At 38.7% G+C, this 12,267-nt stretch overlaps 1 protein-coding gene across 1 annotated transcript in view; it reads left to right on the top strand.

Moving 5' to 3' along the window:
* Positions 1-6,615: 6,615 nt before the first annotated feature.
* Positions 6,616-12,267, top strand: part of LOC143803980 (uncharacterized) — a 245,981-nt gene continuing 240,329 nt past the window's right edge. Inside the window, exons 1-4 of the mRNA XM_077281732.1 lie at positions 6,616-6,626; positions 6,719-7,002; positions 7,420-8,538; positions 10,357-10,485. Of these exons, the coding sequence (XP_077137847.1) occupies positions 6,616-6,626; positions 6,719-7,002; positions 7,420-8,538; positions 10,357-10,485 (1,543 nt within the window). The remainder of the gene's footprint in view (positions 6,627-6,718; positions 7,003-7,419; positions 8,539-10,356; positions 10,486-12,267) is intronic.

The raw sequence follows: 12,267 nt of genomic DNA, 5'->3' as shown, positions 1-12,267 counted from the left end.
CAACCCTAGTAAGGATAATTTTATGAAAAACTTTTTGTAATTTCTTTTTGTATCATTTTCCAACAGGTGTTAATACATCTGATCACACCACAGATATTACTATTAGTCTCATGACTGATGCTACAGAAGTAGCTACAGAAGAAGGTGTATCAACAGCTGATATCAGTACAAGTGTTCCTCCAGGAGTGACTGCAGATGAAAGTATATCAACACCTGATATCAGTACAAGTTTTCCTCCAGAAGTGACTACAGATGAAAGTATATCAACACCTGATATCAGTACAAGTGCTCCTCCAGAAGTGACTACAGATGAAAGTACATCAACACCTGATATCAGTACAAGTGCTCCTCCAGAAGTGACTACAGATGAAAATATATCGACACCTGATATCAGTACAAGTGTTCCTCCAGAAGTGACTACAGATGAAAGTATATCGACACCTGATATCAGTACAAGTGCTCCTCCAAAAGTGAATACAGATGAAAGTATAGCAACAGCTGATATCAGTACAAGTGTTCCTCCAGAAGTGACTACAGATGAAAGTATATCGACACCTGATATCAGTACAAGTGCTATTCCAGAAGTGACTACAGATGAAAATATATCGACACCTGATATCAGTACAAGTGTTCCTCCAGAAGTGACTACAGATGAAAGTATATCGACACCTGATATCAGTGCAAGTGTTCCTCCAGAAGTGACTACAGATGAAAGTATATCAACAGCTGATATCAGTACAAGTGATGATCCTGAAGTGACTACAGATAAAATTATATCAACAGCTGATATCAGTACAATTGATGATCCTGAAGTGACTACAGATGAAAGTATATCGACACCTGATATCAGTACAAGTGATGATCCAGAAGAGACTACAGATAAAAGTTTATCGACACCTGATATCAGTACAAGTGATGATCCTGAAGTGACTACAGATGAAAGTATATCAACAGGTGATATCAGTACAAGTGATGATCCTGAATTGACTACAGATGAAAATACATCGACACCTGATATCAGTACAAGTGCTCCTCCAGACGTGACTACAGATGAAAATATATCGACACCTGATATCAGTACAAGTGTTCCTCCAGAAGTGACTACAGATGAAAGTATATCGACACCTGATATCAGTACAACTGTTCCTCCAGAAGTGACTACAGATGAAAGTATATCAACAGCTGATATCAGTACAAGTGATGATCCTGAAGTGACTACAGATGAAAGTATATCAACAGGCGATATCAGTACAAGTGATGATCCTGAAGTGACTACAGATAAAAGTATATCGACACCTGATATCAGTACAAGTGCTCCTCCAGAAGTGACTATAGATAAAAGTTTATCGACACCTGATATCAGTACAAGTGATGAACCAGAAGAGACTACAGATAAAAGTATATCGACACCTGATATCAGTACAAGTGCTCCTCCAGAAGTGACTACAGATAAAAGTTTATCGACACCTGATATCAGTACAAGTGCTCCTCCAGAAGTGACTACAGATGAAAGTATAGCAACAGCTGATATCATTGCAAGTGTTCCTACAGAAGTGACTACAGATAAAAGTATATCGACACTTGATATCAGTACAAGTGCTCCTCCAAAAGTGACTACAGATGAAAGTATATCGACACCTGAAATCAGTACAAGTGCTCCTCCAGAAGTGACTGCAGACGAAAGTATATCAATACCTGATATCAGTACAAGTGCTCCTCCAGAAGTGACTACAAATGAAAGTATATCGACACCTGATATCAGTACAAGTGCTTCTCCAGAAGTGACTACATATGAAAGTATATCGACACCTGATATCAGTACAAGTGCTCCTCCAGAACTGACTACAGATGAAAGTATATCAACAGCTGATATCAGTACAAGTGATGATCCTGAAGTGACTACAGATGAAAGTATATCAACAGGTGATATCAGTACAAGTGATGATCCTGAAGTGACTACAGATGAAAGTATATCGACACCTGATATCAGTACAAGTGATGATCCAGAAGAGACTACAGAAAAAAGTATATCGACACCTGATATCAGTACAAGTGCTCCTCCAGAAGTGACTACAGATGAAAATATATCGACACCAGATATCAGTACAAGTGATGATCCAGAAGTGACTACAGATGAAAGTATATCGACACCGGATATCAGTACAAGTGATGATCCAGAAGTAACTACAGATGAAAGTATATCGACACCTGATATCAGTACAAGTGATGATCCAGAAGTGACTACAGATGAAAGTATATCGACACCTGATATCAGTACAAGTGCTCCTCCAGAAGTGACTACAGATGAAAGTATAGCAACAGCTGATATCATTGCAAGTGTTCCTACAGAAGTCACCACAGTTAAAAGTATATCGACACTTGATATCAGTACAAGTGCTCCTCCAAAAGTGACTACAGATGAAAGTATATCGACACCTGAAATCAGTACAAGTGCTCCTCCAGAAGTGACCACAGATGAAAGTATATCGACACCTGATATCAGTACAAGTGATGATCCAGAAGAGACTACAGATAAAAGTATTTCGACACCTGATATCAGTACAAGTGCTCCTCCAGAAGTGACTACAGATGAAAGTATATCGACACCAGATATCAGTGCAAGTGATGATCCAGAAGTAACTACGGATGAAAGTATATCGACACCTGATATCAGTACAAGTGATGATCCAGAAGTGACTACAGATGAAAGTATATCGACACCTGATATCAGTACAAGTGATGATCCAGAAGTGACTACAGATGAAAGTATATCGACACCGGATATCAGTACAAGTGATGATCCAGAAGTAACTACAGATGAAAGTATATCGACACCTGATATCAGTACAAGTGATGATCCAGAAGTGACTACAGATGAAAGTATATCGACACCTGATATCAGTACAAGTGCTGCTCCAGAAGTGACTACAGATGAAAGTATAGCAACAGCTGATATCATTGCAAGTGTTCCTACAGAAGTGACCACAGTTAAAAGTATATCGACACTTGATATCAGTACAAGTGCTCCTCCAAAAGTGACTACAGATGAAAGTATATTGACACCTGATATCAGTGCAAGTGTTCCTCCAGAAGTGACTACAGATGAAAGTATATCAACAGCTGATATCAGTAAAAGTGATGATCCAAAAGTGACTACAGATGAAAGTATACTGACACCTGATATCAGTACAAGTGATGATCCAGAAGAGACTACAGATGAAAGTAGAGCAACCGCTGATATCATTACAAGTGTTCCTCCAGAAGTGACCACAGATAAAAGTATATCGACACCTGATATCAGTACAAGTGTTCTTCCAGAAGAGACTACAGATGAAAGTATATCCACACCTGATATCAGTACAAGTGCTCCTCCAGATGTGACTACAGATAAAAGTATATCGACACCTGATATCAGTACAAGTGTTCTTCCAGAAGAGACTACAGATGAAAGTATATCCACACCTGATATCAGTACAAGTGCTTCTCCAGAAGTGACTACAGATGAAAGTATAGCAACAGCTGATATAATTACTAGTGTTCCTCCAGAAGTGACCACAGATAAAAGTATATCGACACAAGATATCAGTACAAGTGCTCCTCCAGATGTGACTACAGATGAACGTATATCGACACCTGAAATCAGTACAAGTGTTCCTCCAGAAGTGACTACAGATGAAAGTATATCGACACCTGATATCAGTACAAGTGTTCCTCCAGAAGTGACTACGGATGAAAGTATATCGACACCTGATATCAGTACAAGTGATAATTCAGAAGTAACTACAGATGAAAATATATCGACACCTGATATCATTACAAGTGTTCCTCCAGAAGTAACAACAGCTAAAAGTATATCGACGCCTGATATTAGTCCAAGTGCTCCTCCAGAAATGACTACAGATGAAAGTATATCGACACTTGATATCAGTACAAGTGCTCCTCCAGAAGTGACTACAGATGAAAGTATAGCAACAGCTGATATCAGTACAAGTGTTCCTCCAGATGTGACTACAGATGAAAGTATATCGACACCTGATACCAGTACAAGTGTTCCTCCAGAAGTGACTACAGATAAAAGTATATCGACACCTGATTTCAGTACAAGTGTTCCTCCAGAAGTGACTACAGATGAAAGTATATCGACACCTGATATCAGTACTAGTGATGATCCTGAAGTGACTACAGATGAAAGTATAGCAACAGCTGATATCATTACAAGTGTTCCTCCAGAAGTGACCACAGATAAAAGTATATCGACACTTGATATCAGTACAAGTGCTCCTCCAGAACTGACTACAGATGAAAGTATATCGACACCTAATATCATTTCAAGAGTTCCTCCAGAAGTGACTACAGATAAAAGTATATCGACACCTGATATCAGTAGAAGTGTTCCTTCAGAAGTGACTACAGATGAAAGTATATCGACACCTGATATCAGTACAAGTGATGATCCTGAAGTGACTACAGATGAAAGTATAGCAACAGCTGATATCATTACAAGTGTTCCTTCAGAAGTGACTACAGATAAAAGTATATCGACACTTGATATCAGTACAAGTGCTCCTCCAGAAGTGACTACAGATGAAAGTATATCGACACCTGATATCAGTACAAGTGATGATCCAGAAGAGACTACAGATAAAAGTATATCGACACCTGATATCAGTACAAGTGCTCCTCCAGAAGTGACTACAGATGAAAGTATATCGACACCAGATATCAGTACAAGTGATGATCCAGAAGTAACTAGGGATGAAAGTATATCAACACCTGATATCAGTACAAGTGATGATCCAGAAGTGACTACAGATGAAAGTATATCGACACCTGATATCAGTACAAGTGATGATCCAGAAGAGACTACAGATAAAAGCATATCGACACCTGATATCAGTACAAGTGCTCCTCCAGAAGTGACTACAGATGAAAGTATATCGACACCAGATATCAGTACAAGTGATGATCCAGAAGTAACTACAGATGAAAGTATATCGACACCTGATATCAGTACAAGTGATGATCCAGAAGTGACTACAGATGAAAGTATATCGACACCTGATATCAGTACAAGTGCTCCTCCAGAAGTGACTACAGATGAAAGTATAGCAACAGCTGATATCATTGCAAGTGTTCCTACAGAAGTGACCACAGTTAAAAGTATATCGACACTTGATATCAGTACAAGTGCTCCTCCAAAAGTGACTACAGATGAAAGTATATTGACACCTGATATCAGTGCAAGTGTTCCTCCAGAAGTGACTACAGATGAAAGTATATCAACAGCTGATATCAGTAAAAGTGATGATCCAAAAGTGACTACAGATGAAAGTATACTGACACCTGATATCAGTACAAGTGATGATCCAGAAGAGACTACAGATGAAAGTAGAGCAACCGCTGATATCATTACAAGTGTTCCTCCAGATGTGACTACAGATAAAAGTATATCGACACCTGATATCAGTACAAGTGTTCTTCCAGAAGAGACTACAGATGAAAGTATATCCACACCTGATATCAGTACAAGTGCTCCTCCAGAAGTGACTACAGATGAAAGTATAGCAACAGCTGATATAATTACTAGTGTTCCTCCAGAAGTGACCACAGATAAAAGTATATCGACACAAGATATCAGTACAAGTGCTCCTCCAGACGTGACTACAGATGAAAGTATATCGACACTTGAAATCAGTACAAGTGTTCCTCCAGAAGTGACTACGGATGAAAGTATATCGACACCTGATATCAGTACAAGTGTTCCTCCAGAAGTGACTACGGATGAAAGTATATCGACACCTGATATCAGTACAAGTGATGATTCAGAAGTAACTACAGATGAAAATATATCGACACCTGATATCATTACAAGTGTTCCTCCAGAAGTGACTACAGCTAAAAGTATATCGACGCCTGATATTAGTCCAAGTGCTCCTCCAGAAATGACTACAGATGAAAGTATATCGACACTTGATATCAGTACAAGTGCTCCTCCAGAAGTGACTACAGATGAAAGTATATCGACACCTGATATCAGTTCAAGTGATGATCCAGAAGTGACTACAGATGAAAGTATAGCAACAGCTGATATCATTACAAGTGTTCTTCCAGAAGTGACCACAGATAAAAGTATATCGACACTTGATATCAGTACAAGTGCTCCTCCAGAACTGACTACAGATGAAAGTATATCGACACCTAATATCATTTCAAGAGTTCCTCCAGAAGTGACTACAGATAAAAGTATATCGACACCTGATATCAGTAGAAGTGTTCCTCCAGAAGTGACTACAGATAAAAGTATATCGACACCTGATATCAGTACAAGTGATGATCCTGAAGTGACAACAGATGAAAGTATAGCAACAGCTGATATCATTACAAGTGTTCCTCCAGAAGTGACTACAGATAAAAGTATATCGACACAAGATATCAGTACAAGTGATGATCCAGAAGTGACTACAGATGAAAGTATATTGACACCTGATATCAGTACAAGTGTTCCTCAAGATGTGACTACAGATGAAAGTATATCGACACCTGATATCAGTACAAGTGTTCCTTCAGAAGTGACTACAGATGAAAGTATATCGAAACCTGATATCAGTACAAGTGATGATACTGAAGTGACTACAGATGAAAGTATAGCAACAGCTGATATCATAAGTGTTCCTCCAGAAGTGACTACAGATAAAAGTATATCGACACTTGATATCAGTACAAGTGCTCCTCCAGAAGTGACTACAGATAAAAGTATATCGACACTTGATATCAATACAAGTGATGATCCAGAAGTGACTACAGATGAAAATATATCAACAGCTGATATCAGTACAAGTGCTCCTCCAGATGTGACTACAGATGAAAGTATATCAACCCCTCACATCAGCACAAGTGTTCCTCCAGAAGTGACTACGGATGAAAGTATATGGACACCTGATATCAGTACAAGTGATGATCCAGAAGTGACTGCTGATGAAAGTATATCAACACCTGATATCAGTACAAGTGCTCCTCCAGAAGTGACTACAGATGAAAGTATATCAACCCCTCACATCAGCACAAGTGTTCCTCCAGAAGTGACTACTGATAAAAGTATATCGACACCTGGTATCAGTACAAGCAGTGATCCAGAAGTGACTACAGATGAACGTATTTCGACACCTGATATCAGTACAAGTGTTCCTCTAGAAGTGACTACAGATGAAAGTATATCAACAGCTGAAATCAGTACAAGTGCTCCTCCAAAAGTGACCGCAGATGAAAGTATATTAACACCTGATATCAGTACAAGTGTTCCTCCAGAAGTGACTACAGATGAAAGTTTATCGACACCTGATATCAGTACAAGTGCTCCTCCAAAAGTGACTACAGGTGAAAGTATATCAACACCTGATATCAGTATAAGTGTTCCTCCAGAAGTGACTACAGATGAAAGTATATCGACACCTGGCATCATTACAAATGATGATCCAGAAGTGACTACAGATGAAAGAATATCGAAAGCTCCTATCAGCACAAGCGTTCCTCCAGAAGTGAGTACAGATGAAAGTATATCAACACCTGGTATCAGTACAAATGATTATACAAAAGTGACTACAGTTGAAAGTATATTGACACCTGATATCAGTACAAGTTTTCCTCCAGGCGTGACTACAGATAAAAGTATATTGACACCTGATAACAGTACAAGTGTTCCTCCAGAAGTGACTACAGATGAAAGTATTTCGACACCCGATAGCAGTACAAATGTTCCTCCAGAAGTGACTGCAGATGAAAATACATCAACATTTGATATCAGTGCAAGTTCTCCTCCTGAGGTGACTACAAACGCAAACATATCAGTGCGTGATATCAGTACAAGTGCTGCTCCAGTAGTGACTACAGAAGAAAGTATATCTTCAATGCCTGATATGAGTACAAGAGATCCTCTAGAAGTGACCTCAAAAGAAAATATATTAACGCCTGGTATCAGTACAAGTGTTCCTCTAGTTGTGACTACAGATGAAAGTATAACAACATTTGATAATGCTACAACTAGGAGAGCATCTGTATCATCATCCACAACTGAAAAAAACACTGCATATCCAGTGAAACCTAGCACAACACCAGAAATGACTACATCTCAGAAAGAACTTACTGCCGAAATTGTTAACAGCAGTACTATCCCATCAACAACCACTAAAGAAAAAACAGCTGGAAGTCCAACTTCTGGGATGCCTATCAACACCTCACATATTACCAGTACAGCCAAACTAAGCACCATAGAATCTACAACTACACAAAATATCAGTACGTTCAAGCCAGAAACATCTCTATCATCATCACCAGCCACCTTGCCTGATGTAAGCACTGGATACTCAACACAATTAACATCTGTGGATGCACTGAATACCACTGTAATATCATATACGCCCATAACATCATGGACCATGATGTCAACAAGCACACAATATACAAGCATTTCAACTCCTTTTGTTTCCATATCAACTACATCTGCATTGGCTTATTCTACAACCACAACAATAACTACAGCTCGTAAGTATTACATTTATCTCTGATTCCAGTAAGTAAATATATGACTAGCTTGCAAGTGGTACCTGTGAATTAACCCCTTCCTGACATATTACATACAGTTACATCATATGTTAGGTCCCTGACTTTGATGAGGGCTCACACACTGAGCCCACATCTTTCCTGCAGATGATGGCTGATGGGTTGATGGGTTGCCACAACAGCCGAGGGTCTGCTGAAGGCCCCTGTGCTTATCATGACAATTCTCTTGTGAAAGCCAGCAGTAAGGTGGCATTCATATCAGACCACGACCATGATAGTAGAAGAGATCAGAAAATTGCATATTCAAGTCCCCTAAGGGGACTATCGAGTAAAGTGAAAAATGAAAAAAATACAAAAAATACACCCCCTATACAACCATTACAAATAAAGCAATTAAAAACATATTAAAAATAGACATATTTGGTATCGCTTTATTTAAAAAAAGTCAGATCTATCAAAATATTAAATAAGTTAATCTGATCAGTAAATAGTGTTATAAGAAAACAAATAAAAATACCAGAATCCAGAATTACATATTTTTGTCCACCGTAGCATTGCAATAAAATGTAATAAGATGCAATAGAAACATCTTATCTACCCAAAAATTACATAATTTAAAGCAGCGGCTCAGGGTGCAAAAAAAAAGCCCTCTCATCAGCCCCATATCCCAAAAATTAGATACATTATGGGTCTCAAAAAATGGCAACACAAGTCAAATTTTCTTTTTACAACATTCAAAATTTTTTTTACTACTTAAATAAAAAAACTAAACATGATGTAGTTTTAATGACCAGCAGAATCAAATTGCAGTCAGTTTTACCATATAGTGAACATGGTAAATAAAAATACAAAAACAAATTGTGGATATTGCACTTTTTTGCAATTTCACTGCACTTCAATTTTTTTTTCCTTGCATTACATGATAAAATGAGCGGTATAATTCACAAGTATAACTTGTCCTGCTAAAAAACAATGGTTATGTGGAAAGAAAAAAAAGTGATGGCTCTTGAAAGAAGGGGTGGAAAAAACAGAAAACAAGCTCAGCCAAGAATGGGTTAAAATGTCTTTTACATTTGTGTATTTATTTCAAATTGTCCGTAGTCACATAGTCCAGCATCGCAATGCTGAAAAGAGAAGTAGAAACCTGTGACTCTCTGTTGGAGTTCCTGCATAGCTGGGGAACCACAGGTTGTAAATAGTGATGATGAGCGAGTGTACTCATTGCTCAGGCTTTCCCGAGCACGCTTGGGTGACCTCCGAGTATTTATTATTGCTCGGAGATTTAGGTTTCATCGCGGCAGCTGAATGATTTCCAGCTACTAGCCTGCTTGATTACATGTGGGTAATAGCAGCCAGGCAACCCCCACATGTACTCAGCCTGGCTAGTAGCTGCAAATCATTCAGCTGCCACAATGAAAACTAAATCTCTGAGCAGTCATAAATACTCGGAGGTCACCCGAGCGTGCTGGGGAAAACCTGAGCAATGAGTACACTCGCTCATCGCTAGTTGTAAACCATTGTTACATATAAAACTTATTCTGGAGCAGATCTATAAAAAGACTAATTCTATAGAATAGTCATTTCTTTCAAAGCAATGCAATTTTTCAATTATGTAAGCTCAGCCATCGGCAAGAACCTTAAAATATGTAGTGTCTTATGAGTAGCTTGTATCAGTTATAGTTTGTTAGAACATATACAACACATTTCTAATTTAATTACAGCTACTGTATGTACATAAGCTTAGCTTTGTGCCATCATCTGAAATTATCTGCTTGTTTCATTAATATTTCCTTCTAACAGCAATTGTCGTGTGCAACCTTCCTTGTGAGAATGGCAAGTGTTATTTCAAGCCTGGAACTATGACGCCTGTCTGTCTGTGCAACAATGGCTACATTCCCGATCCTGCACAGTCTGAGAGAATATGTTTAGGTGAGTTTAGGAACTTTATCTTAAGATAAAACAAATTAAAGAAGAAAAATGAAGCTGCAAAAGTTTGAGAAATACGCTGTAACATAACAATATATAAAAGAGGATTGTTAAAAACATAGTCATGCAGAGATACTTATATAGAATAGTACCAGTATAATCAATATCTTAAGGTACCTCAATGCATGTATATCCGGACCGTAGTCAGGAAAAAGCTGCCAAACATATGGTAAAGAACTTCACACACTTGCAGTCCAAAATTTCCCATAAAAAGGTAACTTTATTGATACATAAATGAACTCATAAACTATAGAACAGGTAAATGGACAAAAGGGAGGAACAAGATACGCACTAAATAGCGGTCCATATGTCCACAGGCTAAAAGCTAGCTAGCTGCAGCAACATCAATGCGGTAAGATCAATTCAATACAATCAATAGGGGGCCTATGGTAAGTATTATAAACAGTCAATATCCCCCAAAAAAACGCATCATGGTAGCACAATAATAAAAAACCAGTGTATATAGTGTAGCTACCTGATGATGTCACAGCCAGAAGCCAGGAGCGCACCCAACAACATAACAATATATAATATTGCACAAGAAATACAAAAACGTAGATAGCACTCAAAACAGGTTCAATCTATCTATCTATCTATCTATCTATCTATCTATCTATCTATCTATCTATCTATCTATCTAGCCAAAAAATTGGAACAACACCATACACATGTATTTTGAGTTCAAGCCCTTTGAAAAAATCTAAATAAAATGCTGGTAGCACTCCAGAAAAAAAAATCCTGTGTGAAAAAGTTAGTTATTAGCCCATATGATGTGGCAACATTTCAGTTGTTACCAGTGCCAGACTGGCCATTTGGCAATTCTAGCAAATGCCAGAAGAGCCTGTCTGGTCATAGGCTGCCTTGTCTGCTACATTGTTAACATAATTGGTGTCCTGAAGACTCCCATACTGTTAACAGTTCTGATGGAGCACAAAGTCGCTGGCTCTGTCACTGACCTCAGCAGGCCACGTGCATCCCTTCTGCCTGCGGCCTACTGGAAGCCAGCACCAAGCAAGGCACGTCAGCAGTGCAATGATGTTGCCGAATTGCAGCGCCAGCATCCACTGCAAAAATTGTTCAAAGAGAAAACAGGTGCTATGAAGGATAAGAAGTCTCGATTATATGAGTAAAGGGATTTTTTTTTGTGGGGCTGTGGAGTACCATCACACTATATAGGGTGCTGTGAGTTAGACCATCATGGTATATAAGGGGCTGTGGGGTGAACCACCACACTAAATAGTGTACTGTTGGGGGGACCATCATGCTACATAGTCTTCTGTTGGGGGGACCATAATACTATATGAGGGACTGTGAGGTGGACCATCATACTATATAGGGAGCTATGAGGTAGACTATCATACTATATGGGGGTTGTTGAGGGTAGCATCATACTATATAAGGGCTTTAAGGTGTACCATTATAATATTTAAGGAGCTGTAGAGTGGACCATCATACTATATGAGGGTGTTGGGGGACCATCATAGTATATAGGGGGCTGTGATGTGGACCATCATACTATAAAGGGGCTGTGCGAGGACCGTCATAATATGGTTATGTTATGGCAATGTGTAGAATAGCGGGGCAAATGCCAAAATCCCATGATAGTATAAAAAGATAGGTGTTTATAGACAAAAAGAAGCAAGGGTTTTTAGTATTATTCTATAGGAGACAGGAAATAGATAAGGAATAGTTAATGTTAGGTACAGGCCCAGAGATGGGAGGAGA

This window comes from Ranitomeya variabilis, chromosome 2, assembly GCF_051348905.1.
Source record: "Ranitomeya variabilis isolate aRanVar5 chromosome 2, aRanVar5.hap1, whole genome shotgun sequence".
Lineage (NCBI taxonomy): Eukaryota > Metazoa > Chordata > Amphibia > Anura > Dendrobatidae > Ranitomeya > Ranitomeya variabilis.
Note: the sequence above shows the minus strand (reverse complement) of the source record. Positions and strands in the feature narration are given on the sequence as shown.